The following is an 18,098-nucleotide window of genomic DNA, read 5'->3' as shown; positions in this document are numbered from 1 at the left end:
TCAACACATTGATGATGGACAAATGAAAGAAAAGCTGATTTTAGTTTTCACGGTAAGCAGTTCAGGTGTTTTGGAAGGAGAAAAGTTGAAAGTAGGTCCTCATTTTATAGTTGCCTGTAGGGATGTGTAGTTGTTTATCTCCGTTAGTATCTCTGATGACCTCGTCTGTTTTGCTCCTAAATTTATTTGTCATGATGAGAGCTGGGAGAGTTGTATACTGATGTAACTGTTTCCAACTTTGTCAACGACTCAGTGTCTCCTGAATTTCTTCACTGCCTGCATCTTTTCATTTCTCTAGCTATCGTTAAATACGTACCACAAGAGGAGGAAATGTCTTCCTTCAGTGAGGTTTGGTGTTTGCCCTCTAAGCTCATTTGACAATTAACAATTTTCCCCCTTTTTAGTCCATGTTTATTTTTATTCTCAGTCTTATTTTTTGGTTTTGCCAGACAGAGTCTCTGTGTAGCCTTGGCTGTCCTGGAACTCCCACTGTAAACCATGTTGGCTTTGAGATATGGCTGCCTCTGCAACTGGAGGGCTGGGATTAAAGGCCTGGGCCTTCTCTCCGTTTTATAGCTCACTGTCTTCACCTTAGTGGCTCATTATCTCCATTTGTTAACACGTTCATCCTGTATGGTGCCTTTAAATGTATGCCGTTTGTAAGTACACATGTGGAGGGCAATTTGTGGAATCATTTCCAATTTTATGTGGGTCTTCAGGGACTTAACTTAGGTCATCAGACTTGGTAAAGTAAATCCCTTTACTGGCTGAGCCACTCACTGTCCCTACTCTTAAAAGAAAAGTCTCACTAAGTAGCCTGGGCTGGCTGGGAACTTGCTAGACACTAGGACAGCTTCAAATTCGGTGATCACCCTGACTTGCCTAACTGTATCTGGCTTTTTAATTAATTTATTTATTTATTTATGTATTTATTTATGTATTTATTTATTTATTTTGGGTTTTTCGAGACAGGGTTTCTCTGTGTAGTCCTGGCTATCCTGGAACTCACTCTGTAGACCAGGCTGGCCTCGAACTCAGAAATCCGCCTGCCTCTGCCTCCCAAGTGCTGGGATTAAAGACCTGCGCCACCACCGCCCAGCTAATTAATTGTTTGAAAGAGTGTTATGTAGCCATTCTCCTGCTTCAACCTCACGAGTCCTAGGGTGGACTACTGCTCTTGGGTCATCTCCATTTTCTAACAAGAGACATTTAGTAGATTTGTAACTTGTCTGATGTGTCTTCCACAAAGACGACAGTGCAGGCTTATTCTGGTGTGCAACTCAGTCGTTAAGCCATGATGGGATGTATAAAGAATACTCTGCCCATCCTTTCTGCCCCTTGATACCAATTCCTAGACACTTTCATGCCCTTATTACAATACTAAAAATACAAGGAATAGTGTTCCACTGACTTGGAATTTCCTCTGACTCAAGATTCACACAAGACACAAATGTTGAAATGCACTCAGCACCCATTTAACCTCCAAAAAGAGTTGATCTGTATCGATGTAGGTTCAGTTTACCATTCTAGAGTTTAAAGGAGCACTTAAAACCAAGAAGATAAGTTATTTGGGGGTGGGGGGTGGGGATATCGTGCAAAAGGCTTGGCTGAAAACAAGACTTGAATAATCAGGTGGCTTGGGAGTAGTCTGAACAAGCAGTGCCTGCTGCCTGGGTGCAGCATTTGCCTGTCCATCCCTTCAACGGTTTGGAATCATGGCAGTAAAGAGGTGGGCGAGGGACCAGAGCAGGGGAACAAACAGAGGGCCCTCTGCTTAGCGGGGCAGTGAGGGCTGCAGCACAGGCCATCCCTAGGGGCGTGTGTGCGCGTGCGTATGCGTCGCCCTGGTTACCCGGGAGGCAGAAAGGCGCTGAATCACCAGCGCGGGCTGGCAGCGTCTGTCTGTGCAGCCGCAGGGGTGGGCAGGTGTCGCCTGCAGGTGTGCCTCGCAGGTGTCCCGACTGGACATCAGCTGCTGGGCGGTCTGGAGCACCACGGAGCCTGGAGATCCACTGGATATGGAGGTAAGAGCTGCACTCAGCTGCCTGCGTTCCTGTTTGGATCGATGGGTTCTCAGCAGGGTGGAGTCAGGGAGACTTGGGCGGCTAACCTTAAACCTAAGAATCGGTTTCTTTAAAGTTCATTCAGTGCTGGCATTTGCTAAATGCATTTCGTACCTGCTCTGTGCAATAGTCAGAGGCTTTTAATCTGGACTCCAGGTCCCCGGATTTCTAGCTAGGGTGTAGTTGGGGTTCCTCCTTACCTCTGCTTAGTGATGAAGGGTATGAATGTGGTTTTGAGGTTGAGCGGTGGGGTGTTGAATGAAGCTCCAGTGAGCTAGCAGTGCCCAACTTCAGTGGCCCCAGCAGCCACCTCAGGTGCAGAACCTCATCTCCCAGCCCAGCTGGCCAACTGTCAGCAACGAAGACAGCAAGCAGGTAGGAGGTGCCAGTGAAAAAAGCCAAGAAGGGGATTTCTAAGGGTTCCTCTGAACACCTAGGAAAAGCAATCCTGGATAGTTGCATGATTTGGTTTCCCTGTTTCATGGAGGTGGGAGATTTGGGGATCTTTCCAACCTTTTAAATTGCATGCCTCAGACTGAAGAATTATTACCTTTAAATTTCGTTTAGAGCTGTTGATGTGGTCCTTGCTACCATTTACCAAATGCATTTATCTCCCCTCTTTACCGTCACCAGAAGCTTAACGCTGTTTAAAGGCTTTCTTTCCTGCTCTTTGAATTCCCTCCAAGGAACAGATTTATCAGGATCACAAAGCTGGTATCGCTAGTCATCGTTCTCAACACCATTTGTTCTCAATGAAGGGAGAAAGCAAGCATGATTATATTCATGCTCATCTTTACTGAACATTTTCGTTTGTGGATTAGATGTTGATATTTTTTCGTAGTGCTTGAACAGAAAAGCTGAGTGGTATTTTTATTAATAATGGAAAAAATACAGGTCACATTTCCTAAAAAACACAAAAATTGTCAAGGTGAATGTGTGTATTTATTTATACTTGAAAAGCATGGTGCCTGGGAAAGTTCCTCAGTGAGACGACTGAAGTTATGTCATATGTAAATTTTTATTTTGTGCTCATGATTTTACTTATTTTTAATCCAGATGGGGCAAAGTAGAGATATCAATTCAGTTCTAAACTTAGAACTCACCGAGAAAGGTTGAATTCTCTGTTCTCTGCAAACTGAAAAGGAGATTGTGTTTGTGTGTGTGTGTGTGTGTGTGTGTGTGTAACATGTAGCGGGAATTTTTAGAATCACAGGTAACAGGCATACATCACATCTTTGCTGTGTAAAATGCCAAGGCAGGGAATGCATTTCCTTTCAGGAAGATACTGTAAGTCACTGAGCTCACATCCTCACAGTTTAGAGAGCTGAAGGAGAGCTACAGTGAGTTATAAAAGAATGCGTATATTTAAGGTTTGTTCTTAAGTCCCCCCACCCCCAACAGAGAATCTTTCTTTCTTTTTAAACCAATCTGTGGAAATAAGGATGTCTGTTGGGGCAGGGGTTATCTGTGTGTGTGTGTGTGTGTGTGTGTGTGTGTGTGCAGGGTTGGGCGACAGCCTGATATGAAAGATGGCCTGCTTAGGGTTATGGTTCACTGTTAGTGGCAACCTCACATTAAGAAAACTATAACCTCTAAGCCTCAGTGTTCTCATCTTAAAATAGAGAAAACAGTAAGGCCTACTTAGTGGAATTTCTATAAGAACTAAAAGAAGACAATAGAATTCCTACATGCTGAGCTGTAAGGATTGTTCAAACCCTGGTGTTAGAAGCCAGCTTTGGAAATACAGAGGGATGCTGTTGCTTTTGTTTTTAATAAACATTTTTATTTTTGATTTGTGTATGAATGTGTCTGTATGCCACATACAGACTTTGAACTCCTAGAGCTAAGGTTCCAGGCACTTGTGAGCTTCCTGACCTAGGTGCTAGGATCAGAGCCCCATATAGAAAATAACTAAAATAAGATAATATTACACAAATGCTTTTTTAGAAACCATGGTTTCTCTGTGTAGCCCTAGCTGACCAGAGTGGCCTCAAACTCAGAGATCCTCCTGCCTCTGCCTCCTGAGTGCTGGGATTAAAGGCATGCGCCATCACACCCATCTTAAGTCCTGAATTCAGGCAAGATGATCAGGTCATCTTTGGCTAATCTATCAAGTTCTAAGTCAATTTGGTTTATTTGAGATCCTGTCTCATAAAAGAAACAGCAAAACTTAAAGTAAGTACAAGTTAACATCTTTTTAAAAAGATTTTAGAACTATGTAGCTGTATGTATGGTACATGTGTCTGGGTTCTCACAGAAACCAGGAGAAAGTGCTAGATCCTTTGGAGTTGGAGTTACAGATGGTTGTGACTGCCTTGTGTGAATATTGGGAACCAAAACTTGAGTTCTCTGGAAAAGCAGCAAGTGCTCTTAGCCACCAAGCTGAGCCACCTCTCCAGTCCAATATAAGTTATTTTTGAGATAAAAATGTTCAGGAAAAAAATTTGTTTTTTTTTTCAAAATAATATGCCATTATAAGTAAAATTATTTTAATGTAGCGAAAACTTTTTTTTGATGTATAAAGTCAAGTTTATTAGAAACATCAGGAAATTCATGTGTATTATCTTGTAACATCTTTATAAAAACAATAAACATAACAGATCTTATCTAAATGCATGCCAGTTTAATACCCAGTTAATTACATTTAATGCTCTGAAAGAAGATTTGCTTTCTTGTAAATATAAAGGTATGAAGTAACTGGTAGGTTATTGTTCTATTTCCTTTAAAAGTCTGTTTTACAAGCTAGCCAAAACTACATAGACCCTGTCTCAAGAAAAACCACATAATACAAATCCTATCCATTAGAGCGCTGCCCTAATTATATTTCATAAAATGAGTTCCAAATGCATTTTGGAAGGATCCAGGTTCATACTATATCACCTGCTCAGAATGTCAGAGTGGGGAATTTTTATTTTCTATCAGTTTCTATCAACTCTGGCAAGTTTCTGCCCCTTGTATTGCATTTTCTCCGTCAGCTTTGTTGAAGTGTTGTTGAGTAATAAAGTTGAGCTGAACATGACTGATACATGTCTGTAATTCCAGCACTCGGTAGTGGGGGGCAAGAGGATCTGGAGTTCAAAGTCATCCTGGGCTATATAGTAAATTTGAAATTAATCTGGGCTGCCCTCACTCCCCCCAAAAAATCCACAAACCCAAAAGCAACAGCAACAGAACCCTACCACCAGGACCATCAATATGGCTTAGTAGGTAAAGGTACCTCCTACCAGTATAGCTGTTCTGATGTCAGTAGTTCTGGGTCTTCAAATGCCCAGTGCTGACCCAGAGGCTTCCAAGTTCAAACCCTACGAGCACGAGTCCTACTGTACCTGACTTTGGAAGCCAGAGACTTAGGGCTCTAAGTACATGGGGTTGGAGGCTATGACGAGGCTATTTCTGGCAGCCCTAGCAGCAGGGTGTGCCTGCTTATGTTACAACATCTGGGAAAGCCTTGGGGGCTAGGACCTTCAGGTCTTAGGGTATCTACTGTGACAGCTCTTGGGCCTAGACAGGACCTCTGGACAGCAGCCATAGTTATAGTTCTTGGGAGTAAAATATCACAGAGTTTCACCCCTTACTTGGCAGTTCCCTGGGACTCTTCCAGAGACTGGGCCAATGTTTTTTTAACCTATGGCTCTTCTGCTCCCGATGTTTCTGCCCCCGCCAGCTGCCTGGGGCAGCTCTAGCTGCCTTCTTGTCACCGCTGCCAGCTGCTGCTGTGGCAGCTGGTGCCTTTGTCACTGTGTAACCCCACTGATGTCATCTTCCGTTACCAGTTCAACCTGTTCTACTAATGAGAAAGCTTGAAGGTTGACAAGAGGGGCTGGAGCAATGGCTCAGCAGTTAAGAGCGCACAGGGCTCTTGCTGAAGACTCTTCCCAGCACTCAGGTCTGATGGCTCACAACTGCTGTAACTCCAGCTCTAGAGGACCCAATGCCTTCCTCTGGCCTCCATGTGTACCACACACACATGCACATACCCACATACAGATAGATATACCCTGTGCTGCTTAGGCTTTTAATTTATTAAAATATCTATTTTTTTTATTTGCTTTACATCCTGATCGCAGCCCCCCTAGGTTTTTAATGTTTAAATTAAAGAATTTAAATTTACTACCAGTTTACTTGAAAAAACTCAGACTAAAGCTTACAAAGAAGCCATTTTTTAATTAAAATTAAAATAGGTTGTAATCAGCTCTCTTGATAAATATTTGAATAATTTTATGGAAAAAAATTAAGAATATGAGTTGGAAGAGGGAAAACTGAAGAAAACACACACACACACACACACATATATTTGTTTGAATAAGAATGGTCCCTATAATTTCATATATTTGTACATTTGGTCATCAGGGAATGGCACTTTTTAGGAAGGATTATTAGGATCAGGAGGTGTGACCTTGTTGGAGGAAGTGTGCCACTGGGCGTGGGCTTTCAAAATCCCACACAAGGCCTCTCTTGCCAGCAGATTAGGCTGTAGCTCTCAGCTACTGCTCCAGCACCAGGAGCGGCACTAAGCTTCTACCATGATAATAGGATAACCCTCTGATACTGTTAGCAAGCCTACAGTTAGATCATTTCTTTTATTAGAGTTGCCTTGGTCATGACACCTTTTCATAGCAATAGGACAGTGACTAGGACAGAAGTCAGAACTAGGGAGCGTTTTTTTGTACTGCTGTGATAGGCCTGACCCTACTGTCTGTTGGAGGACTATGGAAGCCTTTGGTATTTTCAGTATGTAACAGAAGTTTTTGAATGATCCTAATATTGCAACACCAAGGACAGTACAGGATGGTCGCACCTGGCTGCCGTACAAACTGAGCCAAGCACCTTGCTCGTAATAGAAGGGAGTATGGCAAAGGTTTTTATATCAATTATAGCACAGTCCTTTAAGGTACATGAAGGATTGTGCTTGGACCTAGGGTCATAGGTCTTCTGCTGGACCACCAAGAGATAGGCCCTTCTTGTTCCATGTGAAATGGTTGCAGGATCTTCTCAGCTTATGAGAACAAAAAGGCTGCTGGAACCATGGCTGGAATAGTGGCTTTTGGAGTTAGAAGAGTTTGGCTTCAGCAGTAAACAGCTGTAGTTGCTTTGCAGCTTCTTCAAGGTGTTGGCCGAGTTTTCAGAGCTGTGGGTAGTCAGAAAGCCAGTACTGAAGTCGGCCAAGAGAACCTGCTTGGCTGAAATGTCTCCTCTAGGCTGCCACCAACTACAAATGAAATAGCAAGGGTTTTTTTGTTGCTGTTGTTGGGTTTTGGTTGTTGTTGTTTTGCTTTTGTTTTTGGACAGGGTCTTTCTATCTTACAGCTCTGGCTGGGTCGGAATTTGCTATGTGGACCAGAAGGCTGACCTTAGACCCACAGAGATCCACCAGCCTCTGCCTCCCCAGTGCTGAAGTTAAAAGTGTACTTCACTATCCCTGGTTAAACATCAGGTTCTTAATAGTCTCACTCACAGGAATTAGTAAAAGTGTGTTTGCAGTTAGGTATTTGATACACGACTTTAATCCCAGCTTCTAGGATGCAGAGGCCCTGTGAGTCTGAGAACATCCTAGTATATATTAGCAAATCAGAGGTAAATTATAAACCCTGTCCAAAAACAAATATGTTTACTACAAAACTAAGGCCAACAACTCTAATCCCAGAGAGCCAAAGGTCTTTAACAATCTTTGGAAGGGCTTGTCTCCTGCTCCAGCATCCTAAGGAGAATGGGCCCCTTCAGTCTCTCTCAGCCTCATAACTTATATCTTCATTTTTTACCTCTTCTAAAATCTTGTAAATTCTATCAGTAAATGCATATTGAACTGTTTGTTACTTTATGGTTCTTTTTTTCCCCCCAGCTTTTTATTTCTTTGAGTTGCATAGTTATATTATCTCAGCTTTTTGGCTCAGATCAAGTGTAAATACAGTTTCTGTTCTAACATTCAATAGCTGGGTTGCCTGTGTGTTTTTATTGAATTTCTTTTCTTTTTTGGTTTTTCAAGACAGGGTTTCTCTGTGTAGCCCTGGCTGTCCTGGAACTCACTCTGTAGACCAGGCTGGCCTCGAACTCAGAAATCTGCCTACCTCTGCCTCCCAAGTGCTGGGATTAAAGGCGTGTGCTATCACTGCCCGACCTGAAATTTTTTTTTTTTAATTCTCCATTTTTTTTAAAGATTTATTTATTTATTATATATGAATACACTGTAGCTGTCTTCAGACACACCAGAAGAGGGCATCAGATCTCATTACAGATGGTTGTGAGCCACCATGTGGTTGCTGGGATTTGAACTCAGGACCTCTGGAAGTGCAGTCAGTGCTCTTAACCACTGAGCCATCTCTCCAGCCCCCGACCTGAAATTTTTATCATTTAAAGAGTTTTAAAGATTTTGTGTGTGTGTGTGTGTGTGTGTGTGTACATGAGTGGGTGCCTATGGAGACCAGAGGACATTAGATTCCCTGGAACTGTAGCTACATGTGTTTGTGAGCTGCCTAGTGTAGATGCTGGGAGCCAAACTTGAGTCCTCTGTAAGAGCTGCCAGCACTCTTAACTCCTAAACTATTTCTACAGCCCATAAAAATGTTTACTATATATACCTATGCCACAGTTAGTGTGGAGACACTTTTAAGTTAGTTCTTTCCTGAGTTCCCAAAACAAAGTTCTAGTAATGAGCATACCTTGGCAATCCTCCTATTTGTTTTCAATCTTGCAATTTACGGCTCTGTGTTTTTCTAGTCCCTACCTAGTAATAGGACTCTTTACCCCTTCTGAGCCTGCAGTGTTGTTTTATGAGACCTCATGATATTTTAGTGTCAGTCAGTCTACCCCACTTGCCTGCTGTATTAGTTTGATGTTGCCATAGAATAAATTATTACAAAAATAGTGACTTAAAGCATCATACATTTGCTAGAATTTATGCAGGACTCAAATCAAGACTCAGATCAAGTTTCCATTGAGGTATGCTATGTGACTTTTCCTGGGAAAATAGAGAATACTCCAAAAATGCAATTCTATTCAGCTGAATGGACCAATGAGTTCATTGGCATTGCTTACAGGACCAACTCTATCACCAAGAAGCCCACCCAGCATGCTGACCACTTACAAAACTATGACAATGGAATTTTCTGAGACAGTTGCAGGCAGCTACACTACTGAAGAGTCTTTTTTTTTTTTTTTTTTTTTTTGATTTATTTATTTTTTCAGACACACCAGAAGATGGCATCAGATCTCATTACAGATGGTTGTGAGCCATCATGTGGTTGCTGGGAATTGAACTCAGGACCTCTGGAAGAGTAGTCAGTGCTTTTAACTACTGAGCCATCTCTCCAGCCTTTAAAGAGTCTTCTTAACCCATAACTTTTCATAACCAGGGAGGAAACCCTAGAAGTTTCATGGACCTGAAGAACCATTCTCCCTCCTCTGGTTGGGGAATGTTTCAATCTGGATCAAACAACTACTTAACAGCTTACATTCTTATCTGGAAGCTCTGGGGAAGAGTCTGTGCAAGCTCTTTCTGGTGGCTGCACAATTCAGTTCTTTAAGGTTGTAGGATTTATGTCTGCATGGACTAAAGGCATTAATAATAAACTCCAAGTCACCAATAATAAAGAACTTACCCTTGGTGTCATTTAACTAAGAGAGCCATTGAATTCTCTACTTTAGGACTCCCTGTGTCTTCTGCCTTCTGTCTGTCTGTTGTATGAATATGGATTTGTGCCTGACTGAAGGCTGTCTTATGAATCTGTGTCTATGTGTGAATGTGTGTGTCTGTCCTTCACAGAGGGCTTTGCTCTGTATTCATTCATCGGTTTGTTTGTTCTGAGATGTGGTCTCTCTATTACGTAGCTCTGGCTGTCCTGAAACTTGCCATGTAGACTATGTTGCCCTGGAATTCAGAGATCCAATATCCTCTGCCTCACAAGTGTTCAGGGACACAGAACTAAATTTTTTCTGTCCTTTCACTCAGGCCTCAGAGGAAGTCTTGGGGTTGATGTGGCTGCCACAGTGTCCTTCATAGCAGCTCTGGTACATTTCTCTCGAACTGTTTCCCACTCTGAGTAATGGCAACTGTTCTTGTGTTTGCTGACTCCCCCTGGGATTTGCCCTTAGCTCCCACTTTCCATTCTACCCACCAGCAGGTCCTGCTGACCACCTGGGCCACCTCTCTACCATAGATGTTTTGTCTCTTTTGAAGCAGAGTTTCATGTAGCCCAAGCTGGTCTTGAACTTGTGATCATCCTGCTTCTGCCTCCTGAATTCTGGGATTAACATTTCATTCTATAAGGGAGAATATGGTAGTGATCAAGTGGATGATGTCAGGATCCAGACTGTGTTTGCCTCTTTAAAAACTTAATCAGCAGATGGCTAAAAGGTTTTGGTTTTAGTGGATTTGAAAGTTCAGTAAAATAGCTATTATTCACTCTATGTCTTCCATGACTTTATGCAAATCCAAACACTTTAAAACTTGTAAACAAAGAGCAACAATAACATAACTCCTCTACCACTTAGCCATCTGTAGTTCTAAGAAATTCTGGTATCAGAGCTGGTAAATAAAGAACATTCACGTGTTAGAAATGAAAGAACAGGGCATATGGGCTATGAGACACTGAAGGTGCAAATGCTAGTAGCTGGACCATACATGAAAGCAGAACTCTGATCCACAAATAGAAACCTATCCAGCAACCAGCCTTTTATCTGTAACACAGTCCTGGAAGCCAGGCTGCCAAGAGACTTCTGGGAAGCTGGATTGCCATCTCTAGCACTTCATGGGGCTAAATAATACCTTCTACAGCAGTTAGCTCCAAGTAGGCAGGACTTTATTAATTGATACCTTCCCTAATTTTTAACCCCATTTTTTAGCTTAGAACTAACTAGACGAAGCATATACACTCCTGCTTCAGTTAGGATTTCTATCACTGCCATGAAACACCATGCCCTAAAATAAAGTTAGAGAGGAAAGGGCTTATTTGTCTTACACTTTCATATCATTGTTCATCATCAAAGGAAGTCAGAACAGGAACTTAAACTGGGCAGAAACCTGGACGCAAAGGCTGATGCAAAGACCAAGGAGGGGCATTGCTTATTGGCTTGCTCCCTGTGGTTTGCTTAGCCTGCTTTTTTATAGAACTCAGACCTACCAGTCCAGGGATGGCCCCACCCACAATCGGCTGGGCCCTCCTACATCAGTTATTAATTAAGAAAATGCCCCACAGGGCTTGCCTACGGCCCTATCTTATGGAGGCATTTTCTTTCTTTCTTTTTTCAATATTATTTATTTATGTTTATTTATATGAGTACTCTGTAGCTGTCTTCAGACACACCAGAAGAGTGCATCAGATCCTATTACAGATGGTTGTGAGCCACCATGTGGTTGCTGGGAATTAAACTCACGACCTCTGGAAGAGCAGTCAGTGCTCTTAACCACTGAGCCATCTCTCTAGCCCAGAGGCATTTTCTTAATTGAGGCTCCGTCCTCTCAGATGACTTAGGCTTATGTCAAGTTGACATTAAACTGTCCAGTACAGTTCCCCATACTAATCACTGGATACTCCACTTCTTGCTAGCCAGGATTACCTCCCATAGTAGCAGCCTCCTCTCTCAACACGCCCAAAGCCTCCCCTTTACCTAAACAGCCTTTCCTCTCTTCTGCCTTTGAGTTTGCTAAACTCAGTTGACCGTGGTTGACTTCTTTGCTATTAGACACTGATATAGAGCCTTGCTTTTCTCAATTGATTTTTGTTTCCAGTTTGTACGGTGAGCTGACTTAAACCTTTTAAACCTTTTGGGTTTTTTTTTTTTTTTTTTTGAGACAGGGTTTCTCTGTGTATCCCAGGCTGTCCTGGAACTCACTCTGTAGACCAGGCTGGCCTTGAACTCAGAAATCTACCTGCCTCTGTCTCCCAAGTGCTGAGATTAAAGGAGTGTGCCACCACTGCCTGGCTTGTCTTTGTTTTTGAGGCATTATTTAGCTCTGGCTGTTCTGGAACTCACATAGACCAGGCTGGCCTCAAATTCACAGAGATCTACCTGCCTCTGCCTTCCGAGTTCTGGGATTAAAGGCATGTGCCACTATGCTTGGCTTGTTTTGTCTTTTTAGAAACTAACTTTCCTGGCTATTTTAACAAACTTCTTTGAAGAGATGGCTGCTTGGGATATGACTCCATTCTGTGAACAGGACACCTTTCCCACTAACATGAATACATGATAGGAACAATCTGTTTCATTCCACGTTTACCTAATCCTTTCTTCTTTGTCTCTGTTTTGTTTTCTTTGAAGTTCTAGAAGGCTACATCTGGCTGGCTCATCAACCAGCAAAGAGGGTCTGTTTTAAATCCACTGCCTTGGAAGCCTCATCCTGTGTGAGGCAGAATGGTGTCCCCACCAGGAGTACTGTCTTCACTGCTGCTGCTGGCCGCCATGGCAGGTAGGAAATCATTAGCAAACCATCATCATATCCTGGGAGACTTGTAAATGTTGGCTCCCGAGGTTTATGGTGGCCAGGGACAGACTCCGATTCATTTGCTACAGGACAGTCTTCAAGGGAACGAAAATACATCTGGCCATGTGGGTCAGGAAGAAACTTCTGGCTTGGTCTTTATATATATTAAGGAGAGAATATCATAACAATGCAATGTTTTGGGGGAGGTTAGGGTTCCTTACCCCTGCTCCCCCACTCTCTCTTGATCTTCCTAAGAGGTGGTTTTGTTGTGTTCAGCGCTAGTAAATTAGTGTTTCCTCTATATCCTAGATCTGGCTCTTCTCAGAAGAATGATAGAGCAAAAGTACTCGCATGATTTACAAACTAGATTTGTGTTTGAGACATCAGCTTCACGCCTTGCTTTTTTTTTTTTTAATTGGAAAATGACCACGTGTGGCAGATCTAATTTCTCTTACATTGGATGAAATAGTCTTTCCACAGAGCTGATGCTTGGCATTATGTTGCATTTACTCATTTAGTGTGTGTGTGTGTGTGTGTGTGTGTGTGTGCGCGCCCGCGCGCGCATGTGTGTAGGTCAGCTCATGGGACTCAGTTCTCTTCTCCTACCATATAGATTCAGGCCATCAGTCTTGGAAGCATGCATCTTTACCCACTGAGCAATCTTCCATGCTCTGGCCCTGTGTTATGATACCTACCTATGCTAATCTACCTACCATGCTAATCAGACACCTGCCACTGTGCTACTAAATATCTTGTCTATTGCAGTGATCTCTGTACAGGTAACTCAGAGGTGGTTCCTATGCACCATGCGGCTGTTTTCACTTGTTTCCTGTTAGAAACTGTCTGTGACTAAAGCAACAGTTACTAAAACAACTGTGAATGATCATTCCTTACTAGGAAGGAACTCCCGTGCTGTTTAGGTCTGTTTCTATTGTTTTATCACAGAAACGAACAGGCCACACTCTGTGTAGTATGTGCCAATGCCCACTATAGTGACTCTGTAGAAAGATGAATAGTTTATTCTTGAGAATCTGACTGAAACCACGTGGAAGGTAAAACAAGGCATAGTGGTGTGCACCTTTAATCCCAGCACTTGGGTAACAAGAGGCAATTGGATCTCTGTGAATTCCAGGTTAGCTAGGACTACGTAGTAAGAGTCATCTCAAAAACCACCCAAACAAAAAAACTGATTACACAAATGTACTGAGGACAAGTTTTTTTCTCCCCTTAGACATTTTCCTTTCAGATTATCTATCATCAGCCTGTGAGATTTAAAAAGAAAAAAATTTATTAGCAACATCAACAAAACAAAGATACAGACAGTACTCTTGTGTTACTTGTGTAACTAGTTTTTACACAAGGGTTGTTGTAAGATATATAAAAAGGAGACGCAAGTAGAGAAGAATGGAATTCTATGAAGAGATAGACTGTATAGGTAAAAAGGCACATGCGTAGTTGAAAAACTGTGGATAGAAAGAATAGCAGGATGGAGAGAAGGGACTAGAGGTGGGTGCACAAGGGGGTGGGCAGATGGGTGAGTGTGAGTGGATGCATAAATTGGTGCCAAGACAGGTGACTGTCTAGATGGACACATAGTGCCGTGGACCCTTCTGCAGGGAGTGTTGATGGTTGGCTGAATAGCCAGGGATGGAGGAGCCTCTGGTTTTCTGGAATGACTTCCTTGGAATATGCATGTATGTGTACTACAGTCTGCATATGAGGGAGAGCATGGTGGTCTGTCAGCCTTCTCTGCCATTATTCTCTTCCTCTCCCTCTTTTCAAAACCTTTCTCCTCCTGTAGCCTCCTTTCTACTTTCAAGTCATGTTTGTGTATGCATAGATGTGCATACCTGTCATATATCTTTATATCTAAATTCTGCCTATGAACTTGGGTTTGATTTGGTCTCTTGAGACCAGGTTCCATGTAGCCTACCCATCTTGGCCTCCAGCTCTCAAGGATGACCTTGAACTCTTGTTCCTTCTGCCTCCACTTCCAAAGTGCTGGGATTATAATCCAGATGTATGATGCCGCTTGGATATTTTCCCGAAGTCCTTATGGGTCATTTGTGCTTCTTCTTATGAGATATTAGCAGTTCCTTTGTCTGGTCACCAATCTGACTTTGGGTATTGACTCATGTACCACTCTGGTCTGCAGGTGGCAGCTCTCAGCAGTGCTCTGAGGGCAGAACTTACTCCGACGCCATCATTTCACCTAACCCTGAAACCATTAGAATCATGCGGGTGTCTCAAACCTTCTCCGTGGGAGACTGTACAGCTGCTTGCTGTGACTTGCCCAGCTGTGACCTTGCCTGGTGGTTTGAGGGCAGCTGCTATCTGGTGAACTGCATGCTCCCGGAGAACTGCGAGCCCAGGACTACAGGCCCCATCCGGTCTTACCTCACTTTCGTGCGCAGACCTGTCCAGAGGCCCGGGCAGCTGCTGGACTATGGAGATATGATGCTGGGCAGGGGCTCCCCCTCAGGAGCTTGGGGAGACTCTCTTGAGGACCTCAGGAAAGACTTGCCCTTTCTAGGCAAAGACGGGGGACCAGAGGAGCCCGCCGAGTACTCGGAAGAATACAAGGAACTGGAACGGGGCCTCCTGCAGCCCTCCAACCAACAAGACCCCAGAGGCAGCGCAGAGTATCCCGACTGGAGCCTGCTGCCTAGCAGCGAGGGAGGTTTCAATGCTTCAGCTACAGGGGATAGCTCAGCTGCTTCCATGGAGAAGCTGGAGGACCCCACGCCCCACCCACTGGACCAGGAGCAGCTGCAGGCCCTGAATGAGTCGACTTGGTCGCCTACACCCAGACACTCTGCAATGAGCAGTGTGTGGCCTTCCTCTGCGACCGTAATACCTACAGAAGAGGGACTGGAGGGAGAAGAGACTTTACAGCTCCAAGAACAACCGAGCAATAGCTCTGGAAAAGAGGTGGGTGCACTTGAGATGTGCTAGAGTAGGCAAGGGAAGGAGGGCAGGGCTAAGCTCTGCCAGACTCTTTCAGGCTAGAGGAACCCAAGAAAGTTTCTTCTAAGAGCACTACCTCAGGCCGATGCCAGAGGGTGAGGCAGAGCCTCAACGGAAACAGAACATTATTTTGCCTTGCTTCCTTCTCTAAGCAGGCAGTTTGGAAAGAACACAGAGCTTCCTCTTCCTAGGTCATCTACCTACGAGTGCCTGTTGAGTACACTGATTAGGAGCCTGCGCCACCACCCAGCTCTGTCTTCTTGTAGTGAAGGCACTGGCACTATTCATGGGTGTTCTCACCCTGATGACCTGACCACCTACCCTACCTCCCCTCACCTAAACACCGCCCCATGGGGGTTAGGTTTTAAGTGCATGGATTTGGACAGGGTGGGCGCAAACAATCCGTTGCTCAGCTTTCCTATTGTTCAACCCAAATAGACATTTTTTTTCATAACAATATATCCTTGCTAATTTATCCCACAGGTTCCAGTGCCTTTCCATACTCCTTCCCCTGCCAGCCTGGAGTCTAGCCCAGCCATGATGGAAGAAACCTCCATTTTTACAGTCACTCCATGGAGCAGAGAACACAGCAGCCCAACATTTCCTACCAGTACAGTCCTCCCTGGGCTGACCCCACCTACATGGCCCTTGTCACCTACTACGTCCAGGACAGGTAACTTTTAAAAAATATAATTAGAAGACATTTAAAGAATCTAGCAGCCCCAGCCTTGAGAAATAATAGTCACAGTGCTATACAACCAGAGGAAAAGATGAATTGCATGCTGCCTTTTCCCTCTGTGGCTCTACAGAGCAAGAGAGGAGACTGACAGGTGGATAGATGAGGCTGATACTCAGTGGGAAGTGCTGTGAGAGGATGCTATGGCCTCAGAGGAAGGTTACCTGATCTCCCAGAAGTGCCAGGAAGCCTTTCTGGAGGAAAGGACTGGTGGGTTAGGGTGAACCAGCTCACATGGGGCTAGCCTGTTCTGTAGTGAAGCAATACATGTTCTAATAGGACTGAGTGTTGTATATATTTCTGGTTAATGAACTTTAAGCAAGAACACAAGGCAGCTGTATTTCTGTTTGGGGTGATCTCAATGGGGAGATAAGGGAACAGCAAAAAGCCTGTCCCGATGCTGGAAGCAGAAGAAGCGTGGCAGGTCAGAAGGGCCTGCTATGTTCTCTAGTTTCTAATACTTCTCTCCATGGGAAAGCACTCATTTTGAGAGTGTTGATTTCTGAATCTCAGCGCCATGAGTGATCTCTTCCATCATGTGTGGAAGAGAGGTCAAGACTTACAACATTTTGGAAGAACCAAAGGAGATTGGTTGGCTGTATCTGGTTTTATGAGTGGAGAGAGCAAGATGGGAGTGTAGACTAGGAAGGATTATCTACATTAGTGCCAAGAGCCATTAAGGAGATGCTAAAAACTAGCAGGTGATCTTCCTGAGATGGACTGTTAAAATTAATGATGGATTTGCTTCTACAGACAAGGCCGAGGAGATTTCATTTTAGGAAAGATTCCTGCTAATATGCTTTTCCTGTAAAAAAAAAAAAAAAATATATATATATATATATATATATATATATATATATATATCACTAGGTATTAGCCTATCCTTTTGAGCAAATTTCTACAGAACAACGAAGTTGTACTGTCTTATAGTGATGCTATATAAACAAATGGATTTCTTTTTTTTTTTTAAAGATTTATTTGCTTTGGTTTTTTTTTTAAACTTTATTTATTATAAGTACACTGTAGCTGTCTTCAGACACCCCACAAGAGGGCATCAGATCTCATTGCAGATGGTTGTGAGCCACCATGTGGTTGCTGGGATTTGAACTCATGACCTCTGGAAGAACAGTCAGTGCTCTTAACCACTGAGCCATCTCACCAGCCCAACAAATGGATTTCTTAATTCTTAATGAAGATACTATAAGAATTCCTAAAATTATATTAGTAATTATTAAGCTCTTTTATAATAGGGCTGCTTTTATGTCCTTTCTGGTGTCAAAACTGCAATGACAACTCTGCCAGTCTTTAGTGTCACAAGCTAATCGCTTCTGACATAGCAAGCAGGCATCTGCCATGCAGAGCACATTCCAAGAGGCTGTAAAACCATTAACCAAAGGTCATAAAATGTAACTCATGATTTACTATAGATGCAAGGTCAGAAGATAAAATATTGACTGGGTTTATCTACAAAACTTCACTAATAAGTTAGTCACAAAAGTTATGGTTTTTAAGTCTCCATTAACTTGTAGAGCTGGTGACAGATGATGAATGTTTAGCCAGATAATTATTCTTAATGGATATGCATGTAAACATTCTCTCTTATATACTTCTTATTAAATTTATGATTTGAATTTATGTTTGAACTTCTAGTGAACTTTTGCAAAAAAGAGAAGCTTGGTAAAACCATGTGATCTATTATCCTAGAACAGGCACCAAAGCATAGAATGATTAAACTGGCAGGCATAGCATTGGGAACATAGCATTGGGATTGGCAGGCACAGCCTTGGGAACAAGGCATTGGGAACAAGGCATTGGGAACAAGACATTAGGAACACAGCATTGGGAACAAGGCATTGGGAACTAGGCATTGGGAACACAGCATTGGGAACACAGCATTGGGAACACAGCATTGGGA

At 43.1% G+C, this 18,098-nt stretch overlaps 1 protein-coding gene across 4 annotated transcripts in view; it reads left to right on the top strand.

Moving 5' to 3' along the window:
- Positions 1-1,867: 1,867 nt before the first annotated feature.
- The window catches only part of Kiaa0319 (KIAA0319 ortholog), a 59,386-nt gene continuing 43,155 nt past the window's right edge, over positions 1,868-18,098 (top strand). For 3 of the 4 annotated variants that reach the window (XM_028776324.1, XM_028776325.1, XM_028776326.1), the window contains exons 1-3: positions 12,411-12,465; positions 14,636-15,411; positions 15,931-16,120. In XM_028776324.1, coding sequence (XP_028632157.1) covers positions 12,411-12,465; positions 14,636-15,411; positions 15,931-16,120 — 1,021 coding nt within the window. Of the gene's footprint in view, positions 2,025-12,317; positions 12,466-14,635; positions 15,412-15,930; positions 16,121-18,098 lie in introns of those variants that run through there. The other variant, XM_028776323.1, reaches the window with a different exon arrangement.

This window comes from Grammomys surdaster, unplaced genomic scaffold, assembly GCF_004785775.1.
Source record: "Grammomys surdaster isolate TR1022 unplaced genomic scaffold, NIH_TR_1.0 267, whole genome shotgun sequence".
NCBI lineage: Eukaryota > Metazoa > Chordata > Mammalia > Rodentia > Muridae > Grammomys > Grammomys surdaster.
Note: the sequence above shows the minus strand (reverse complement) of the source record. Positions and strands in the feature narration are given on the sequence as shown.